At 37.2% G+C, this 23,330-nt stretch overlaps 1 protein-coding gene across 1 annotated transcript; it reads left to right on the forward strand.

The window, feature by feature from the left end:
- The first annotated feature begins 7,677 nt into the window (after window positions 1-7,677).
- On the forward strand, window positions 7,678-21,635 carry LOC306882438 (storkhead-box protein 1-like). The gene is made up of 4 exons (XM_079437051.1): window positions 7,678-8,146; window positions 18,352-18,504; window positions 18,646-20,932; window positions 21,167-21,635. Exons 1-4 carry the CDS (start codon window positions 7,825-7,827, stop codon window positions 21,312-21,314), a joined length of 2,910 nt encoding a protein of 969 aa, XP_079293177.1. The 5' UTR covers window positions 7,678-7,824; the 3' UTR covers window positions 21,315-21,635.
- The last annotated feature ends 1,695 nt before the right edge of the window (window positions 21,636-23,330 follow it).

Genomic DNA, 23,330 nt, shown 5'->3' on the forward strand with positions numbered 1-23,330 from the left:
CCAATATCAACAATGAAGATTCACCATCAGATATACACTACCAGAAGTCTCTTGTGCTCACCAAGGCTGCAGTTAGCTACTCGATCAAAATACAGTAAAAACAATAATATTTTGAAATGGTATAACAATTTAAAATAAACCTTTTCTATTGCAATATACTTTAAAATGTGTTTTATTCCTGTGATGGAAAAGCCTCATTACTCCAGTATTCAGTATTCACATGATCCTTCAAAAATCATTCTAATATGCTGATTTGATGCTCAAGAAACATTTTTATTATTATTATTATTATCAATGTTGAAAACAGTTGTGTTGCTTAATAGCTTTGTGGAAACTGATGCATTGGTTTCAGGATTTTTAGATGAAAATAACTAGATGTCTTTTTAAACATTATAAATGTCTTCACTGTCACTTTTGATCAGATTACTGTGTTCTCACTGAATAGAAGTATTAATTTCAATTTAAAAATTACTGACCACAAACGTTTAAATGTATTACTGTACGATGTCAGCTTAAAATGAAGTGAAGATTTGAGACAAAGCACTGTATAAAAATTTCCATCTACCTCATCTAACTGCATTAAAATGTGTCTGGAGTCTCAGAAAAACGCAAAATAAATGAACAAAAACAATTTTTAAAGCTTGGGCTCCTAAACATTTGATCACTCGCACCCAAAGCAGTTATTGTAAATGAAATGATCACAGATAATAATTTTGATGTACTCTGACTGACTGAAACCTGGCTTAAACCAAATGAATATTTTGGTCTAAATGAGTCTACTCCACCAAGCTACTGTTATAAACATGAGCCCCGTCAGACTGGTCGTGGCGGTGGTGTGGCAACAATATATGATATTCTCAATGTTACTCACTCAGAAAACAGGATACAGGAGGTTTAACGCATTCGAACTACTTCTGCTTAATGTTACACTGTTAGATATGCAAAAGAAATCTCTCTTATCTCTTGCTCTGGCTACTGTGTATAGACCGCCAGGGCCATATACAGATTTCCTAAAAGAATTTGCAGATTTCCTCTCAGATCTATTGGTTAATGTTGATAAACTGCTAATTGTCGGAGATTTTAACATTCACGTTGATAATACAAATGATGCGTTAGGACTTGCGTTTACTGACCTAATAAACTCTTTTGGAGTCAAGCAAAACGTCACCGGGCCCACTCATCATTTTAGTCATATGCTAGATTTAATTATATCGCATGGACTTGATCTTACCGATATAGATATCGTACCTCAAAGTGATGATGTTACTGATCATTTCCTTGTATCGTGCATGCTGCGTATTACTGATATTAGTTATATGACTCCGCATTATCGTCCGGGCAGAACTATTGTTCCAGCCACCAAAGACAGATTCACAAATAACCTGCCTAATCTATCTCAACTGCTCTGTGTACCCATAAATACACATGAACTAGATGAAATGACTAGCAACATGGGCACTATCTTCTCTAATACATTAGAAGCTGTTGCCCCCCTCAAATTGAAAAAGGTTAGAGAAAAACGTACTGTGCCATGGTACAACAGTTATACCCATTCTCTGAAGAAAGAAACTCGTAATCTTGAGCGCAAATGGAGAAAAACTAACTTGGAAGTTTTTAGAATCGCGTGGAAAAACAGTATGTCCAGCTATAGACAGGCTCTAAAAGCTGCCAGAGCAGAGCATATCCGCAAACTCATAGATAATAACCAAAACAATCCAAGGTTCTTATTTAGCACAGTGTCTAGATTAACAAATAAACAGACGCCACCCGATCTAAATATTCCCTCACAGTTTAATAGTAATGACTTTATGAATTTCTTTACTGATAAAATAGATAACATCAGAAATACAATATCAAATGTAGATTTTACTGCGTCTAGTATTTCAGCTTCATTCATCGCACCCAAAGAAAAACTGCAGTGCTTTACAACTATAGGACAGGAAGAGCTAAATAAACTTAGTGCATCTAAACCAACAACATGTTTATTAGATCCTGTACCCACTAAACTACTGAAAGAGTTGTTACCTGTAGCAGAAGAACCGCTTGAAGAAAGACCGGATGAAACTTCTCAACTATCTAAGCTAATAGATTGTGTAAAAAATGTAAAAGATTGGATGACCAATAATTTCCTCCTATTAAATTCAGATAAGACACAGATATTACTTATTGGACCAAAAAACAGTACACAGAATCTCTTGGATTACAATTTACAAGACGGATGCGCCGTCACATCCTCTAAAGTCAAAAATCTGGGTGTTATATTAGACAGCAACTTGTCCTTTGAAAATCATATTTCCCATATTACAAAAACAGCATTCTTCCATCTTAGAAACATTGCCAAGCTTCGAAACATGCTACCTGTTTCTGATGCAGAAAAGCTAGTTCATGCATTCATGACCTCTAGACTGGACTATTGTAATGCACTGCTAGCTGGTTGTCCTGCATCTTCAATAAACAAGCTACAGATAGTCCAAAATGCAGCGGCTAGAGTTCTTACCAGATCAAGAAAATATGATCATATTACCCCAATTTTACAGTCTCTGCACTGGCTACCTATTAAATTCCGTATCAGTAACAAAATATTATTACTTGCCTATAAGGCCATAAATGGTTTAGCTCCTGCGTACCTAACTCGTCTTCTACCACGCTACAATCCAACCCGCTCCCTAAGGTCACAAAACTCTGGACTTTTGGTAGTGCCTAGGATAGCAAAGTCCACTAAAGGAGGTAGAGCTTTTTCACATTTGGCTCCCAAACTCTGGAATAGCCTTCCTGATAATGTTCGGGGTTCAGACACAATCTCTCTGTTTAAATCTAGAGTAAAGACACATCTCTTTAGCCAAGCATTCACATAATGCATCTTATAATCTTGTACTGCAGTTATATCTGATCAAATGTACATTATTATTATTCTTTAGCTTGGGTTGAACAAATAATTTTTGCTTAGATGGAACAGCAGCTACGCTAATTATGTCTCTATTTGTTTCTCTGTTTCTGTCACGGGATTAACATCCCGTGGTAACTAGGAATTACAGAAGCTTCAGTCTGGATCCAACCCTTAAATGATCTGAGATGACCGAACACCTGAGAAAAGATAATGCCAACCCCTCAGAGGACCTCAGAGTATGCCAATGCTCAGACAACATACAGAATTAACAAATTTTGCCATAAGTTAAATATATTAAGGTTCTGCAATATATAAATATATCGTGGAAACTTAATTTCCTGTAGAGCTGCTTTGCAACGATTTGTATCGTAAAAAGTGCTATACAAATAAACTTGAAACTTGAAACTAATGTTTAAATAAGACATCTGTGCATTTTAGTGTAATCCTACTCTGCACTGACCCGGATAGCTCCCTCATTGATGTGAAAAGCACTAACACAGAACAGGAAGTACAAGGGAGGCAGTTCCTGCATGGATGTAGTCACCCTGGTGCAGGGTCACTGGAAGCAGCAGGAGTCCTTGAACATGCCAGCATTCACCTAAGAAACCTCTAATACATGTTACCTTTGAAGTTGGTTTTTACAAGGCATTTGAAAAGCTGATTGTTCCTTGCAGTGGTTATTTCATTAAAGCAAATGGAAGTCAATGACCGGACACTAGTTATGAGGTGACAGATGATACGGCACAGAAATCTGAGGCTTACATGATATGAGATATCATTTTCCATCATCTCAAGCATTCAATACACTGTGTAAACCCCTAATAACAGACATTATTAGATGCACCTGCAGTGGAGCCTGTGTGTGTTCCTGTCTTGCTGTACACCCTACAATTACTCTAGTGCTTGGGTTCAAACTCTCACTCTCCTGTGAACATCACCATGTTCAGGAATATGTTTGTACAACAGCCCCTCAGAGTTGGGAAGAATTTTGTGTAGCACTGGACTACTTTCTGTATCTGACAACATATACATCTGTGGAGTCTCTGAGCTAAATTTATCTTGACATATAATAAAATATTGTAATAAAATCACAATAGAATTGGCTTATTGATTTATACTGTATCATTTTTCAATGTCTTGCATATCACATCAACATATAGACTGACACTCTCTTTTTATTACTAAAATAATTGACCTACAGCCATACCAAGATGTATTTTGAAAATGCTTATTCAACCCCAGATCCTATAGACTGTCTGCTGTCCAGTAAAAACAAAATAACTGAACATAACTTCTGAACATAACTTTCATGTTTTCTGAATATTCAGAGAAAAATAATTTAGTGACTCAAGTTTTCTGTGCTTTAGAAGAACTGATTGGGTTTAATACCTCTCTGGATCCTTGCCTGTGCTTTCTGAATGATGACCATTCTTTGAACCTTGGAGCAATAGACAAACAGATTCTCTTTTTAGGTTTTAATACAGCAAAGATGACAACACTTGGGTGCCCTGCATTAGGATGCTAATGCAATGCCCAGAACAGTGCAGGTTTGGTTAAAGGTTGCAAAATCATCTGTGACCAGTTTACAGTACGATAAACATAATTTCTGTAAAACTGTAAAGTTCTATATGGTATTAGTATGTCATATGAATGTTTTCAATATTTATAAGCAGTGTTGATGGTAGCTCTTCCTTGTTTTTTTTTTTCATAAAGAAAATCACACACACACACACACACACACACACACACACGTTTACTTAGCTATCTAAATGGGGACATCCCATAGGCGTAATGGTTTTTATACTGTACAAACTGTGTGCTATTGCCCTACACCTAAACTTAGCCCTCACAGGAGACTTTGTGCATTTTTACAATTTCAAAAAAACTTTGTTTAGTTTGGTTTTAAACCCGTTTTACAAATGAGCATGTCCCCAAAGGGAGGTTTTTGGAGATTTTGTCAGGTTTACCTCACTTTTGGGTACAAACCAAAAGAAAACCTCATTCTGATGAAACACTCTACATTGATTTTTCTCTGACGTCTAATGGAATTCTTAACTGCCTTTAAACATCAGCTCACACCATAAAGTTTTAACAGGAAGCAGTGAAGGGTGTCTTTGATCCGGTTTACTGCAGGAGGGTACATGTGCACTCATAATGAAAGAGTAATGAAGGAGTCATGTTTCAGAGTAAATGGACAAAATATGGCTCTATGAACTTTATTTTTGTAATTTGTAAATGTTCTAACATCACACTATAGGCTATACTAAGATTTTGAAGTGTGTGTGAAAATCTAATTAAAGTAAAAGTCCATTAGCTCTAGTGGTAATTTTCTCCATTTAATCCCCCTATGGACATCTAAATTTAACGAAAAACAAAAAATTATTTTGAAAAGATAATGAAAACATCTGTGAAGACAGAGTTTTAAAACTTCTGGTGTTTGGAGAGTTAATTTGCAAAAACAGATTACTCCGTTTTTAACAATTTTCTAAAAGTTTTTTTAATTGTGCATTCTAATTAAACTCAATCAAACTGCATTTGGGTTATTTTGATTAGGTTAAAATAACTAAAAAATACAGCTAGCTAACACAATTAAACACAATAAAACATGATAACAATAAAAAAACTGAGTTATCATTTTTTGCAAATAAACTCTTTATATATTACACACACACAAACACACACACAAATCCCAAATGCATTATGAAATATATACTTTCTACGGTGGCCGAGAGAGCTCAATGCGCTGCAAATAGAAAAAAACGCCTGGAAATTAAGAAAACATCTTCATCAATTTGACTGCAGGTGCTGCAAATGCTCACAACACAACCAAATAAAGAAACACACAGCAAATAGAAAAAAAACACCTGCAAATTAAGAAAACAACTTCATCAATTTGACAACACGCAATGCTCATAACACAACCAAACAAAGAAATGCGCTGCAAATAAAATTCTTTATTTGTTTGTGTTGTGAGCATTTGCAGCACCTGCAGTCAAATTGATGAAGATGTTTTCTTGCTTTGCTGGTGCTTTCTCTATTTGCATATGTTTTCTGAAGTTGCAGCGCGTTGAGCTATCTTGGCCACCGTAGCTTTCTCTAAAAACAGCATGCTGATTCTGGTTCTGCTGAATTCTTTGCCAGAGCATAAAAGCATTGAATCAAACTGACCTTGGAGAAACTGGATATATACAAAGAAAATGACCAATCCTGATGTGGTTGTGGTCAGAACAGATGCTTTGACTCATGTTATAACACAGATGCATGAAGACACAAAGTCTTATCCATTGAACATGAGGACTGGCAGGGGTCTTTAAATGTGTTGTATGGCAATCTTCCAAAGAGTGTGCAGTCATGCACGTCTACCTTTAACATGAATTATGGTGGGAAGAGGGAATGCATTCTTTACATACACAGAGGAAACACCATATCCTGTTCCACTGCTAGATCTTTGCCCTATTGTCATACATACACTTCAGTCAGTCACCTTTTGATCTGTCTGTCATATGTTAGTCTTTCAGGTTTGATTTCAGTCATCTAATATGAGACAAAGCTTGAGCTTAAACTTTGTACAGGATTTCAGATGTCAAAGTTATTTCTTGAATTTGTACAGATTTCAAAAACAGTCTGTCTACAGAAAATTGTTACATAATTTGTGATATTTCTGTCTCAGCATTCAGTATTCATGCTTCTTATACGCAGCACATTACTGATGATAGTGTGATATATGGGAGATGTAGGAGAGAATGGGCTAGTTGTCACATGAGGAAGCTGTCAAAAGAGCTATATAACTATGTATAACCACATTAAAAATAAAGGTTCTTTATTGGCATTGGTGGTTCTTTGAAGAACCTTTACACCCATGGAACATTTCAAATGTATAAAAGTATCTTTATATTGGAAAAAGGTTCTTCAGATTATTAAAATGTTCTTCACACTAAGATAAAAAAATATTATTTTAAAAACTGTTCATTGAAAGGTTCTTTGGGAACAAAAATTATTCCGAGGCATCACTGCAAAAAACAAACAAACAAACTTAGAACCATTATTTTTAAGAGTGTACAAGGTTTTGAGTCAAGAAAAAAACGTGTGTTTTCATACGCACAGTTCAAAAACCTCTTAAATTATAATTTTGTGAAATCGGTCTTTCAAACTAAAATCCAAAATAGCATATATTGCTGTAAAATGTTTACTGGTTTCAGATTTTAAATGTCAAAAATTCATAACATTTATAAATTGCAATATTTGTTGGCAAGATCAATGCGCTGGGTTGATATTCTGTTATCTTTTAAATTTTTGCTGTTTCATTAATTATTTAGTTGTTTTATGTTTATTTTAATCAGTGTGTTTAGCAGCAGGTGCTAACTTTCTCCATATAGGCCTACTGTGACATTTTTGGCCAATAATTGTGGGAATATTTAAGCATTTTGTGTAAGCAAAATGTAAGACAAACTGCCTTGAAATATTCACTGGAATAAAAAAATTAGCTGCACTTTAAAATGTAAGGTAGATAATAGAATAATTATGTAGGCCTATTTTGCTTGTTTGCTGCTTAAACTGAAGCAAAATTGTTTGAGCGTCACACTTACTTGATGTTGTGGTGTAATTAACAAAACAAATTCTGCATAAAGCCCGCATTAATCACCTATTTTTCCTGCACTGTTTGTATAGGCTACCTGTAGATTATTTTCAAAGATAGTGCAGACGCGAACACGCCCATATAATTAAAGAAGCGTTTTGATTGGTGCGCTGCGCCGCGCGTCCCCTGCGTCAGTTCGTCAGCAGCGGCGGTTGCCTTGGGAGCGTAGACACCAAAGTACACACATGCAGAGTCGAGGCGTCCTGCTCTCCAGAAATGTGACACATTACAGTCGTTGGTTTGAGTAAACCGAATGATGAGGTCTTATTCCTGAGATTACATGTAGAATGAGATTAATTTGATGGAGGAAATGTCTGTTCAGCACCGCTTGGTCCAACTGTCAGCCGCGTCTCTCGCTGTTGTTCTCTGCCGCGACGAGGACAGCAAAAACACCGCGAGCAGCACCAGCGGACAGGATGTGTTTGCGGACTTCAAATCGCAAAATTCGCGAAGCTTCTGGAATAAAAGACTCGTGAAAGCGGTGTTGGAAGTTGCCTTCCAGGGATGGCTGGAGAACCACGTGCTTCTCGTCCAGGGCAATGCCAATAGCTTGGAGGTGTTGAGGGAAGCGTGGATGCGCAGGGCGCTGAGATCGCCCAAAGGATACACTATCAAAGCAGTGGGTAGGTGATCAGCTGTTTGCAGGGATGTGGAATCACTCGATCCTCTAAAGGCTTTGTCTACAGGCCATGGTCACTCTGCAGATTTAACTAAACTTCAGAACCAGTGCATTGCATAAGTGAGTCCCACGAGAGCGAAATCTGAGGAAGGCTTGGGGTTTAACATTTGTTGATGAGTGACATGGTCAAATTTGTAAAGAACACTTTGGGTCATTTTGGATAAGAAGACATGCATGGTTGACACTTTTGTTTCTGATCCTGAAAATGATTGTCAATTATTGTGTCCGGATCTATTACGTTGAACGAGCTTTTATGGCATAATCTTTAGTTATTTTTTCTAAGATAACTAGTAAAGCTTTGTTTAAAATATAAAAATCTCTATTTAAAAACAATATATAAATGCACACACAAACACACATATATATATATATAATACATTTGAAAGGCAAATAAAATAGGCCTAAATAAATAAATAAAATATATAAAAATAGATAGACAGACAGACAGACCCCTATAGACCCTCATGCCTGTGTATCAAGGTCATGTTTAAGAAAATCACTTAATTTGTGAAAAGTCAAATGGAGTAACTCTAAAGTTTATTCATATGGATGCATCAAACATTTTTTTAACTTCAAAAAAGGTTTTCAAAAAATTGTTTAAAGATGATTAATTTGCATTCAAAACTAGAAAATATATAAGCACATTTTACATGATGGTTAGACCATTTGACAGTTTTAGAGTCAAAGTAGAAAATGACATAAATGTTCTCAGAAATATATGAAACCAACATGAATTTCTTAGAACTTGGCATGTGTTTTTTTAAACTAGATTTGTAAATGATTTCTCCTTTTTATCATCTCAAAGATCCTTACTTGTTGACAGATTTTATTAGAAAATCTAACCTTCAGTGGTGTACATGGACATTTTTGCAGCGGATCGCTATAGGGATCCACTCTATAGGAGATCCACATACTTCACTGTCCTTATGAATGCCTCTTCCTCCTCTTTCTCTCTATAAAGGTCCCCAGATTGTTTTTCCCAAGCATAAAACCACATAGAAAACCACATAATTTCCGTTCACTCTAGAAGGTAGCCTCTTAACCTAACCTGACCAACAATTCCCTATGAGACCTCAACATGCTTTAGGCGTAACTGTGTGTGTGTGCATTATTTCCAGATGACAGGAAATATGATTTCTGGGGAGCTGTGTAACCCTGCTCTCTCCCTCTGACTCAATTCTCACTGCTCAGTTTCAGCCAAAGTGGTTAACTACCAAGAAAATGGGCCATCTTGATTTGGTGTGGCTACAAAATTCATGTTGGTTATTATTGTGTTTTGATTGGGGATGAAATGTCACATGTTGAGGTGACAAACCTTTTGTGATGGTGTGGACTTGTGTTGCCTCAGGTGTCACTGCTTCTGGGAGGCATCTGGTTTGCCTACTGCAAACACGAAGCAGATTGTAAGAACCGCCATTTGCTCTTGGTGTCACAAGTGATGAAGGTGCATGTTAACACACTGGGTATAGTGTGTAACTAGGGCATTTTTGAGCTAGGACCACACAATTATGGGACTGGGAGAAGAAGGAGCTAAAACCCACAGCTTTTTTCACTTGCTTCATTTTCAATCGGAAATTGGAAGCACACACTCACACATTTAAAAGAACATTGTTAAGACCTCAGGTTAGGTTGGTCGCTGTGGTGACATAGGCCCAGACCCAGTGTCTTTTGTAATTTATTACTCATTCACTAAAGCCCATAGTGCTGAATTATGTCCTGTCCACTTTGTCCACCAGCCGGGTTTATAGCTTGGCCACTGGAGCCGATGTCCCTTGTTTCATTCTCAGGGTGGTACCATAGAGTTGTTTTATTGTTGTCTGGAGACGGCACCAGGACATTGTGTTGGCAATGATTTAGGTATGGTGTGATGAAAGTATTGAAATGATATATAAATGTAAAGTTAATAAGGTCAATAGGAAGTTACACCTCCAAGAGCTTTTTCTAAACATCGCTTTAGAAGTGACACACTTTCAGTACTTTGAATACTTTCAGTGTTTTTCTTGGCCTGTGTTTAGTCAGCAGGAAAGGGTTAGTGGCTGTGATTACCCATCAGCCGATGGGATGATGAGTGAGCCTGCCTTCCTCTCTGTCCTCTTGATTATCAGTATACATTAAGTGAAAAGACGGATTGTTCATGGGGTCTGCTGTGCTTTTTTAGCCTCTTGCTCATGATACTCGTTGACCTTTTCAGCTCATATTTTTAGGCTTGTGTCTTTTGTGTGCTCTTTGAAATGTAATAAATCCATTTATATTGATTTAGACCACTATTTTCATGACTTATTAATTAAAAAAATGATAAATCTGTCGTCACCTTCATGTCTTTCCAAACCCTATATGCCCTTATTGTATATTTAGAAATGGAGCACAAAATATTCACCTCCAAAGTTTTTATGTAGCCTGCATCTGTGTCCAGATCCAAAAATGGCATGTTGTTTAAGACAAAATGGCAAAAGAACGTAACAGTTTCTGGAAGCAGATATGGTTAATTTGTTCTGTCAAAGCTATTTTATGATTCAAACGTTTTTGTTATATAGTGTACAGGTCAAATGAACTTCTTTTATGATATTTTAATTATTTATTACTTATACTTTTAATGATTTTTTATTTTATTTTTGATGTTTGTGTATTTTTTGACAGCCTCTGATTACTATGAACTAGCATTTTTTGGGAAGAGGAGCGTAAAGGTGGCATGTTCCATGGAAATAATAACAGTATATATGGGGTCGGGTTGGGAATGGCAAAAGGATGAGCAAATCTTGAAACAATTGTCTTTTTTTGGCAAACTATCCCTTTAAGTTTTGAAGAAACTTTGAAAAAGTTAAATGAGCAGAAACAGCTCAGACACTTCTGTCTCTTGTCGGTGGCCTTGATCTACAGAGAATTGTTCATGCATCATTGATCAGTGAAGCTGATTAAAATTGGAGGCGTAGGAATAATGTTCACTGAACTACAGAAGTTTAGGATGATGACTGTAAAAATAATTTGCAGAAACAAGAAATTCAAGGCTGCCTCACCCTTGTCCGCCTGTCTGTTGAAATCTGAGGTGCTTACAATGGCTGTCTGAAGTCTGTGCATTATTGAGGAGCTGTGGATCATGCCGTCATACTCAGAGGGGTATAACATCTAAGTTCTAATGAGGTGTTCAGTAAGGTTGAGCACAATTAACCTCACTGATATTTTCAAAAACATACTATGCCATCTGGTTTAACTTAAGTTTTTATCAGCTGGACCATGTTTGTTAGTGCACATTTATGCTATCTTCATGCCTAACTGTGAAAATATCCATGTGCCTCTACCAAAGTAACCTGATTTGTTGGAGGTTTATGCAATGTAGGCTACAGCTCTCAGATCTCGGCTCATTAGCCATGACATGGCGTCGTGCTGGACTCTTTTATCCTGAGGCCAACACCCCGTGGTTCTCATGCATTGAAAGCTGCTCTCTTGGTTAACAAGGCACCAGAGGTCATTACTCCCCAGCGCTTTTCTCAAAGATGTCATTGCTGACCACAACACTTCCAGGTGTGCACCGTAAACAGAGGAGGCACAGTTCAGCCAACATGTGTTTGTAAAAGAACAAAAGCTTTCTTATTCCCATGAAAGCATATCTTTCTTTAACTTGAGGAAAAACCTTATAAAAGTGAGAAAGAAATATAAAAACTATTGTAAGAGTAGCATATGATATCATCGCAAGCAGATACTCAAGGATAAATAATAAGTAATAGAATAATAAATTACATTAAAAGTGACATGCAATATCACCACAAGCAGAGACAGGATAAATATGTGGGTTATTTATTTTTAATAGACACATAAAGAGTAAGTAATTTTGGATTTTATTTAATTTCACTTTCATCACAGCCAGAGATTCCAGGATAAACATGTCAGGTATGTTTATTTATTTAAAAGCTTTTTAAAGAAAATTATCTAATCCATGTGGCCAGAATAAAAGAGGGACATATACTACATGCCCAGTTCTGGAAGATAAAGGTGGAGCTGGATCAGGTTTCTAAGAAAGCAACCAATGGAATGTTTTCCAAGATAACCAAACACCCAAACTAAAGTCTGCCTCAAGCAACCATGTGTATTTCTTTCAGACTTCTCCATTCTTAACCCGTTGAAATTGTGTATCCTTTATCCATCAGTGTAGTTAAACAGCCCCGACATGACGCTCTTGTCCTAAAACTCTCTCACTCTCACTAGAGCTCTTCTCTGTCCTTCTGTCTGCTGAAGCTAATTTCACGCTGAAAAAATGCATCTCTTCCTGTGACCAATTATCTCACCATCCAAATATTCAAGCTGTCCATCCAAATGCTGTCCAAACACCACACAAGACTTCCGATTTTTTTAGCATCAGAACTCACTATTTGTTTTGAACACATGTGAGTGTGTGCTGGCGTGTATATGTGCTTGTCTGTGGGTTTTTCTATGTGCATGAGTGGTCTGGAGATATTTCGTCATGTCTCCTTGAACATAGCTGACATGGATTTCCCTTATCCGTCCTAATAGGAAGGCATCATGCTATATATTTGAAAATCTGACCTTTGTCTTAAAGTATGTTATATACTGCTTGCAGCATCCTTTTTCCATGACACAGGAAGTGAATCCTTGATGAAATCTGAGCTGGATGACATGTAGTTCACAGCCAGGTGGAGATCTAGGCCTGTACAAATAAATGAAAAGATTATCCTGCTCTCCTACCGTTAAGCATCGGAGCTAATGTGTTTGCAATTAGAGGACCGTTCTTCCCTCATATGTCCTTAACTCTCACTAAATAATGTGTTTCCTTTTCCAAAAATGATGTAAATGGTGTATTCTTGAGTAGACCTGACTAATCCATTTCCATGCTCCTACTTGATTGAAATCAAGTTATTGTAACACAGCTTTTGGCATTACAGCTGTTGCAGCTTAGATTAAGCTTCACTATATGTGCAGGGCCTCAGACATGGTCAGAGGAAATAGTTCTCATCTGGTGGAAATTAGTATGGAACTTGATTAGCGGTGTAAGAATGCTGAAAACTGTGGCTCCTTTAACTTCTAGGAATAGTAGAGACTAGTATGAAACACCTTATCTCTTCAAGCTAATAATGAATTGACTACTGTTTAAAAGTTTGGGGTCAGATATTTTTTCTTAATTTTCTTTTTTAAAATAAGCTCACCAAGGTTGCTTTTATTTAATCAAAACAGAGTAATATTGTGAAATATGTTTTCTATTTTTCTATATTTTAAAATTTAATTCATTCCTGCGATGGCAAAGCTGATTTTTTTTTTTAGCAGTGATTAATCTTTATATCCTGATTTAGTGCTCAAGAAAGAATTTATTATATCAGTACTGAAAAGAGTTGCTTAATATTTTTGTGGAAAATGTAATACAGTTTTTCTGGATTCTCTGATGAATAGAAAGTTCAAAACAACAGGATATATTTGAAATATAAATCTTTTGTAACATTATAAATGTCTTTACTGCCACTTTTGATCAATGTAATGCTTGCTCAATAAAAGTATTCAGTTCTGATGAGCGCAGGCACAAATCTTGTCACTGTGCGCGCGAGCTCGCATCCTCTGGCTCTTAAATGTTTAAACTGACAAAGCTTATATGAGTTTAGTTTAAACACCGATATCAACGTGTGCTGTTCAGGTCTCACCTGTGCACGTGCGCCATCAGCACCCGGGTGATGACGGAATAAATGCTAATATTCCAGCATAAGGCACTCGGCATTGAACAAGAGTGAATAGTTTGTCCACTTCTTTTCCCCCATGGCTGTTGTAATGTACTGGGAAGCCAGAATACGCATCCATCAACAGAAGCATACATTAGCCGAACCCTCTTTTTTTTGTTTTTTGTTTTCCACGTTATTTATAACAAACCATATTGCAGATGCCAGATTTAAGTTGAACCGCGGTCCTAGCACGTGCCGAACCATGTGTGGAGAACCGTATATGGTTTGATTTATTTATTTATTTTCCCGCGAACCGTTCCACCCCTAGTCCCTACCTAGTCTTTTGGCTTGAAACCTGAGAGATGCTGCCAATTGATAATGACCTCCTTTCAGGAGACCTGATACAACATTCAATGTACAAAACATTATTCTCTTCAATACAGGATAGCGAGCTGGTGGGGCTTTCAAAACATGTTTATATGAGGGTCTTTGCGACTTCTCACAAAGTCAAAATACTGGTTTAGTCACTCGTTTTTGTGGTACGTTGCGAGTTTGTCAGTGTCAATCACTGAAACGGCTGTATGATGACTAATCACTTACCATTTGTTCAAAATGACAGCATAAACGTGGAGACATATTTAGTCAGCATTGTTATCTGCATGAAGCAGTTTCTTCTGTTAATGAGTATCATGAAGAATGTAAACATTGTAAAATGGATATTAATCAGTCTAACAAACCAGCAAGAGTTCATCCACCATACCTGTGTGGGAGGATTGGTAGAAGAACTTCATTTTTGCTTTGGAACATTTGACATGGTTAACATTTAAGACAGGTGTTTCATTTCCAGACACATTCTGTGAGAAGTGTGTTAACTATCAAGAATGTTTGTGAGTGGCTGAAAGGGGTAAATGTCTAGGGCCTCTTTGGATTTATGGGCCTTTTTAACTTGTGACATGGCAGGCAAACCATTGTAAAACCTTCATAGTAAAAGGTGTGACCAGGAACCCTACAGCAACTAATGACCGCACAAAAACATTTTCATTAGTCCACCAACAATATGCAAAACTGAAAAAGAAAAGGCTGAAATGAAAGTGTGCATGGATGAGAACACAAATAGTGTACTGAATAGTGGAATGAAGCTATTCCAAAGCAACATATGACTCTGCTTACTTCACTGTTTTTCGTGTTAATAGAGTGTCCCAGCATTAGGGCCAGTTACTGGCATGATCTGAAGGGAGGTCTGAAGGCATGAACTGGGATTAATGTTTCAGTTCCCAGCAGAAGAACTCAAGGAGAGCTTAACCATCTCCACAGAAGCTTTAACTGTTATGTATCTTAGGCATAGATGCATCGCCCTGTTTTTAACCTCTGTGTGAAAATGTAATAATGTATGCATAATTTTTTGGCGGTAAAAGAGTTAAAGTGATGTTATGAATGATAGAGTATTGTGTTTCAGGTGCGTTTTAAGAGGGCGTTCTGGGAGGTTGGGGTCTTTTAAAATACCTCATAACTTCAGGTGGCTGTGGGGCATGTCTGGAGATCTGAAAGACAGTGTGGTGCATGGATGTTCATGTTTCTCTTTGCAAATTGCTTTTAAGAATCAAAGTTTTAATGTGAAGAACTTGTGTATTTTTTATGTGAATAAGACATATATTTTTCTAAATCAAACATGTATTCATTTCCATTGAGAAGTCTATTAAAGTCAAAGTTTGTGCTTGAAGTTTGTACCATTCGCTCTATCTAGTTTCCTTGAACCATGAACTTGAATGTCTTAAAAAAATGCCTCTTGACTTAAGGTCATTCAGACATTTTTTTGAGCAAAAGCCACAAAAATGTCCAAATAATTGGGCTTTCAAAACTTGTAATATATTGTTTCCACCATATGTTACCCATTTCTTGGTCAGGTTAACCACAGATAACCCCTATATAATGCAGGACTTTCTTTAGTGTTGAAATGGCTTTGTAAAAGACATGTTTGTATAGTAAACTAGTAACAAAATAGAAATCAGTTTAATTTTTCTTGATATTGTCATTAAAGTCATGTTGTGCGGTCAAAATGTTTAAAACCTATAATTAAATCTTCAGTATACTTTTATTAATTTGACATTTGAGCACTTTTAATGTATGACACCTAGAAAAGCATATGATTTCAGCCACCCATGAAGCACAGAATTCCTCAGGGGGTTAAACAACATGTGTGGCATTATCAAGTTACCTTTAATTCACTTTCTTTTCCCCGCCACCTTTCACTTCAGTCCATTGGGTATTTTTGTTGTTTCAGCAACTTAAGATGGTTCAGAGAGGATAATGTAAGTAATGGTTACAGCTGTGACAAGGAATGAACCTTACCACTTTCAAATCTTGTGTTTATTAGTACAAGGACATGGGCACTGAAGAGCACCTTATATGTGGTGTATATGTGTGTTGCTTGAATAAACAGAGCACTTGCACGTTAATTACCTCTGTGGTTTCGTTCTGTGAAGTTTGACGCCCACAGCTGACCAGGTTGTTTTTAACAGAATCTCGAACAATAATTAAGTTGTTTTGGCTAACTTGTCTGCTTCTTGACGTGAAAAGGCACACTTTTATTTATTTCATTTTTTGTATGTAAAATTTGTAAATACAAACCAGTTATCAAAACTGAAATAAAAATGCAATTATTGGTATTTTACTAAAAGAGTTTATAAACTCAGTCCTAAAAAAATGACCAACTTTGATAATCAGCACTTAAAGTGGATACCAAAACCATTTATGTGTGTGGAGATAGATAATATAGATTTTCCCATTAAACAATAATACAATATTATTAAATATATAAAGGAAGAAGATATTTCAGTATTTTGTGGATCTTGTAGATCACGTGACTGTAGAAATTTTATATTAGATATCTTAAATTATGTTTTGTTTTCCATAATTTATGTCTAATTTATTTTTTGTGTGGTCAAGTGATCTCATGGCTTTGTTTGTCATTTCAGTATCATGACAGTGGCCTGCTATGACCTGTGTGATGAGCGGCAAGGGCTGTAGGGTAATATGATTAAGACAAAATGAGTATTTGAGTAGCCATGCACAAGACATTCACATGTGATTTTCAAATCTTGTTTGATCTAGTTAATTTATTCTTAAATGTTTTGTTTTTTTATATTCATTTGTAATTTGTAAATAAGAAACAAGTCCCACTCCCTTTCTACGTCTTCCTTGCCGCTGTTTGCAGTGTGACATGGCTGCCATGGTATCTGGTGAAGTATTCCTGTGACAAAAGTCTTAATGTTGTCAGAACAGCTTCATGATTCAATTAGCCCAGAGTGTTTCCCTGGAGAGAGGAATTAAGGGTACATGTGTCCTTAGTAACAACCACTTGCCCACGTCAGCTCAATTGATTCTGGAAGTCTCAATTGTTGTGCAAAATGTTTCCAGCTTTCTCTCTGAAAATAATTTTTGAACTCACTTACTCCTAAAAAGTAAAATTCAAGACGTTTTCTAGCTCTGTTTCTGCAGTTAAAGCAGATTTAAATAATTATATACATCCCAAGTACAACCTAAGGATGTTCTGTTCTCACATATACACCACTTCCCTGAAAATTAATGAAGATGACAAGGATTGATTTATCAAGTGCATGCATCAGTCAGTCTTTCCTCTTTTTACACATCTCAAACTACATGTGGTCAGAGACCTTAGACAGGATGTTTCCTGTTTGAGACCCTAGACAGGATGTTTTTCGGATGGAAAACGGTGTCAAAAGTAGAAGGCGATGTTTCAGCTTTCTATTATCTCTGGGCTACAACAAAGGAGAATGGATTAGTTGCTAAGCACACAGAAAGTCAGACATTTAATGGGAACTAGCAGATGAATGAAGCTAAAAGTGCAGGTCAGGAATAGGAGTGGCTACTTGTAAAACTGACTATGCCTCTTTTTTTACAAACATGTGATTTGATTTTTTTTTTAGGGATCTATGTTTACAATAAACATAAATGTCTAATCAGTACTTGTGGAAATACTGTGAAACAAGCAACCTATGCTTTAGGACATATAAATAATAGAGCTCTTCATTAGACACTTTATTTGAATGTAAATGTTTAGAAATTCTTTGTGTGGTATTATCTCTCTCAGAACTACAAAGCAGTTCAGAGATTAAAAAAAGCTACTTGAAAAAACATTTCCAGGCTTTAGAAGAATCAAGTAAAAATTTTTGAGGTAATTTACAAGTTTTTTTGAGGATTAGTTGCCCATATTTTCTCGTGTTTTGGTCTAAATACTCCATCTGTAATTAATGTGTTTATTGAAAATCATTCCATCTCATTTCTGCACTTCTGATTAAACTTTAGTCCTCTCTGGATATTAGGATTTGTTATTTTCTACCAATCTCATGGTATATTTAAGAGCCTCTTTATCCATTAAAGCATATCTATTATGTGTAAAAATGTATATAAAATACATCTTTTAAATGACACTGACTTAAACTGAACATGTTCTATATATTTTTTTTCACAGGTGATCTGTCCCCTGTGCAGATGTCACCAATTTCCCAGTCTCAGTTTATTCCACTGTCTGAAATACTATGCTCTGTCATATCGGATATGAATGCCGCCAGTGTGGTAGTTAATCAGGAAGCATTGATTAATCACATGATGAAAGCACACCCAGGTAGCACAATATTATGCCTTGTTTCACTTACTGTGCTTACTTGTACACAACCTTATTACATTTTTATTTCTATATTTTATTCATTTATAATTCATATTCATTATGAAATAGCTATATTCACACAAATTATATCTGTTTCAGGAATGACCATTCCCACTCAAGACATCCTGTACAGTGCTCTGGGAGCTCTTATTAAGGAGAGGAAGATCTATCATACTGGCGAGGGCTACTTTGTTGTCACCCCTCAAACATACTTCATTACCAACAACATGGTGAAAGAGAGGAATTGGTGGAGTGCTGGCGACAATGACCTGCCATCACCTCCTCCCATCACGTACCTGGTGAGCAATGAGAGCTGCATGGACACCTCTAGTGAGGTTCCTGTCATGGCCCACTGTAAGTCCTGTAGCTGCTTCACCTCTCCGTCCATTGTACCTCCATCTGTCCAAGATCACCAATCCATCAGCATCAGTGAGTGCACTGGAAAAAGCCTCAAGTGGCCCAAAGAACACAAACCTTCCATTCAGCACCAGTCCACATCTACTGCAGACTACCAAGCCAGTGAGATTAGTAAATCCACCAACACAAGCCGCAAGGACAAGGAGAAAGCTGGCCGCAAATTTGGCCTTAACCTCTTCCGACGAAACACGGGGAAGAAGGAGAGCAAGTCGAAGAAAGAATATGCCACGTTCTCTGGACAATTCCCACCGGAGGAATGGCCTGTCAGAGATGAGGATGACTTGAACAACCTCCCCAGAGATCTAGAACATGCCATCATCAAACGGATCAACCCAGATCTGACAGTGGACAATCTAGTAAAACACACGGTTATTATGAAGAAGCTTGAGGAGAAAGCTGAGATGGCAATGGAGAAAGCTGTGGACAAGGGCATTTCTACTGAAGCTCTTCTGTCTAAGCAGAGGCATCATACCTCAAAGCCTGTGGGGAAGAAATCAGCCCCTAGAGCTTCTTGCAGCAGGAGAAGAGGACCCAAAGAAAAACAAAGAGTAAAGAGTAAACCCTTGCAATGTGCTGAAGATTTAGAGGCAGATTATCAAATTCTTCCACATATCAGACCAGAGTTTGCTTTGGATGAACCTGACAATCAGGAAGAAAGTACCATTCTGAATCCAAAATGTGTCTACAAGAAACGGATAGACAACCCTTTTCTGGCATTGTCAGGAAGAGATGTGGAAACAAACATCAGCCATAAAGAACAAAGGAGGAGAGAAGCCAAGATTCCAACCTCCGGACGCCGGGAAAGACCAGGTTACAGGTCAAAGTCCTGGGATCCTCACCAGCCCAAAGCAATCGCTGACAGCGTGGAGAAATCTAACACACTGAAGGACGCAGCCTGTGAACAGCTCCATGAATGTGCACCAACTGTAGACTCCACCCTGGATGTTCAACCAGTTCAAGAGCTTTGTGGAGATTACAGCTCGGCGTACCCCGAGAGCAGCACTTTGAGGATAGAGGACAAAATTAGGCTGAGAGAGAATAAAGTCCGAAGCAGGGAGTTCAGAAATGGCAGAGTAAGAAAAATGAAATGTCAGGGTGGAGACATGAGACATGTTCCTGACCAAAAGAACATTGTAAATCATGCTACACATTGTGATACAACAGAAGTACCCCTCTCGTGGCCTAAACCTACAATTCAACGTAGACTTTCCCTACATCTACTTAACAGTAATGAAGAGTCTCATCACCGTCCAGATCTGCTGTCCTCACATCAGCAAATTGGCAATATTACTGGCCATCAGCTGTCACATGGTCAAACATTGGACAGAAACACAAGCCAGACTGAGAGTGAAGTTTATACAGATGATGAATATCGCATCTATCAAAAAACAGTGGAGGATGAGGATGGATGTAGCTCTGTCTGCCTCAATGAGGAATGTGTTCTTGACTGTGAGGTATCACAGACCGGCACAGCTCGTTGCCGTGAGCCTGTCTGTGCAGATGGGGATTGGGATGGACATTTTGTTGAGGAACATGCTCATCAAAAACCCACCAGAACCACATACAGGTCACATGAGTACAGGTGGCAGTCTTCTGATCACCAGATCATTCAGAAAGGTGCTAACCCCAAACAAGGAATCCAGGGTCTGAGGAAAAGACCACAAGAATCCAGTTTGGCAGATGATGAACACACTGAAGCCCTGGAAAGCAGCATTTTTGACTACTGTCAGACAAGCGAAGTGGAGTCCGATTCAGAGACCATACATAAATCTGCAGATGAAGCAGAAGCTGGCAAATCTAACCACTGGATCTGTCACCCAGAATTAAAAGACTGCCATCAGAGAACAAATGAGACATCTGAGGATGCTGGCAACATCAATGCAAGCCTAACTGACCCTACGGGGGCCTGTGCAGGAGAAACCACAGAGAATCAGAGTTACACAGCTGATAGTGGGATTGACTCTCCAAGGTTAGTCTGACGTCATTCATCTGAGATGTGCATTTGATCCATAAATATAATCACTTAGTTTTGCTACAATTAAAAGTTCTACTTAAATATTCATACTGCAATCAAATTCAAGCACTAAGTACAGCTCAGGATCAATTAAACACTTACCTTCCTTGCAATTGGAGATACATATCTGAAATTTATATGGATTTCATCCAAGATTAAATATTTTGCTTTTTCATTGATTATTTGTAGGACACATATGAGTGTAACCTCCAGTAACTCAGCAATACTTAAAGGACTGAAGCATCATGGTTTCCTGCAGAACCTTGAAAAGCTCCACTCCAACGGCATTCACCCTCAGAGTTCACTCCTCAAATTCACACCTGTCATGAATGTTTAAGCAAATTAAAACGTAGCTCACAATCTGGGTATAGTTATATGATGTAAAAAATGTATATAATCCAACAAATGTATATATACCGCCCCACCCCCCATCAAAAAAACTAGAAACTGAATGCAGGTAGTGCATTTATATACTTAATTCATTACAGTTTTGCATTTGAACTGATTAATAATGTTAATGTTTTTTTTTCCTGAAAACGTCTTTTTTGTACATGGATCCTTTGTTGTTTAGAGAGAGTGAACATTACGAGAAATAATCCTCTATGATCTATGTACAAATGGTAGGTAATTTGCAGAAATAAAATCTTGATAAATGGTGTCATTTTCTTTTTATTTCTTGTTGTTAGATACTTCTGGCCTCAAATAAACAATATACACAAATGGGTCAAACCTGAATTACATTTTGCAGTGGAACAGACATGGCCTCGTGACAATATCTGAAGTCTGTTAGCATGATAAATAAGCATACGTTTTTGTGTTAACATGAAAATAACATTCCCCAACTGTTTAATGTATTTTGTAAATCAAGCAATGTTTAAGAATATTTAATCATACTATAATGTAACTCATACCACTCAAGGCGTACTGCAGTGTGTAAGCTAAATATGATGATTTCTAATGATCTAATAAACTAATGTGAGCCTGAAGCACACATACATTTTACACATACGTTTACAAATCTTCAAGTTCCTAACATTATCTTGAAATTTTTCATCTGTACCTCTACGAATGAACAGATTGGCCTCAGTACAGCTGAATGTTGGTAAATACACTGTGCATTCATCAAAATGATGCTTGTAGTCTTTGTTGACTTATTACAACAAAGCTTGCCTTTACAATGGCACTGCCATTGACGGTCATGAAAAATTCACTATTGGCCAACAGCTAATCCAACATTTACACTGACAAAGGCAAGCAGAGGTAGCCATAGCTGTTGTAAAATGTGTGAAACACAGACACATTAAATGGCACTGAAAAGAAAACACATGGGATGTGCACCCATCTAGTTTTGCTTCACTTCTAAGCCACACAGTTTGTTTCCAACACTTAACCATGGGGCTGAGGTGAGAGCCTCTACAGGTTCAGGCAGGAGCTCCGCAGATGGGGTTTCTGAATGACAGGTATTGAATGATGGCTGACTGTGTCATGTTTCATTCAGCCTCACTGGCAGAGAACAAAGGCTAAATCCTGCCTGTGTTCATAAAAGACAGCACAAGCATACTGTAGGCTAAAAACCACTGTTATTTATGAGGTCAGTGATATTAAATCTGCATAATGTAACCAGGTTCTTAGCACTCTAGATTTCTAAATTGACAAATAATAGCGTAAATACACAAGCTAGTTTGAGGCTGTTGCGTTTCTCTATTAAATAACATACCAACACTATATTTGTCTTTACCCTTTCCCTCAAACGTTTTAAGGGAAAGGGCGCACCCTAGTGCTCTCTGAACACAGTCTGTGTTTCAGGAAGCCATGTTTGCTCAGGATGGCCACAGCATATCCACTCATCCTTTTAATGTTTACTCCTCCCTCACATGATATCAGCCACGGCGGCAACATCCTGATAGGTACAAGGTCACGTTTAAAAAAAGTGCTTTTACATATCTTTTTTTTCTTTTTCTGTCAGATAAGCTACACATGAAAAAAAAATCACAAGTTAAAATACTGATAGCTCATTTTGAGCAGGCAGTTCAGATCAAGAGCACTGACCTTTATGGCTCACCTGTGCTCACACAGTCTGTATTTTGAAGTAAGTTTTAATTTATTTTGAGTTGGAGAAGGTAGACCACAGTATACTTTTATGTGGAATCATTTAAGTATCAGCCAAAGTTTATTTAGAATTAGGTGAGCAATATTGCTATTTTAGTAATGCTTTAATAAGGTTCAATTCATTAATGCATTAGATATAAACAAACAATTAGCATTTTATCATAACATCTAGATTAATGTATTGTTCATGGCAGTTCATAATACATTCATGTTAGTTTATAAAAAGAAAGAATTAGTGAATGTA

Source organism: Barbus barbus, assembly GCF_936440315.1.
Source record: "Barbus barbus genome assembly, chromosome: 16".
Lineage (NCBI taxonomy): Eukaryota > Metazoa > Chordata > Actinopteri > Cypriniformes > Cyprinidae > Barbus > Barbus barbus.

Excerpts from the sequence above, each read along its gene's own strand:
- LOC306882438 (XM_079437051.1), top strand. The coding sequence starts at position 7,825 with ATGGAGGAAATGTCTGTTCAGCACCGCTTGGTCCAACTGTCAGCCGCG. Across the intron at positions 8,147-18,351 it reads ATACACTATCAAAGCAGTGG|GTGATCTGTCCCCTGTGCAG; the intron begins GTAGGTGATCAG and ends TTTTTTTCACAG. Across the intron at positions 20,933-21,166 it reads AGTGGGATTGACTCTCCAAG|GACACATATGAGTGTAACCT; the intron begins GTTAGTCTGACG and ends GATTATTTGTAG.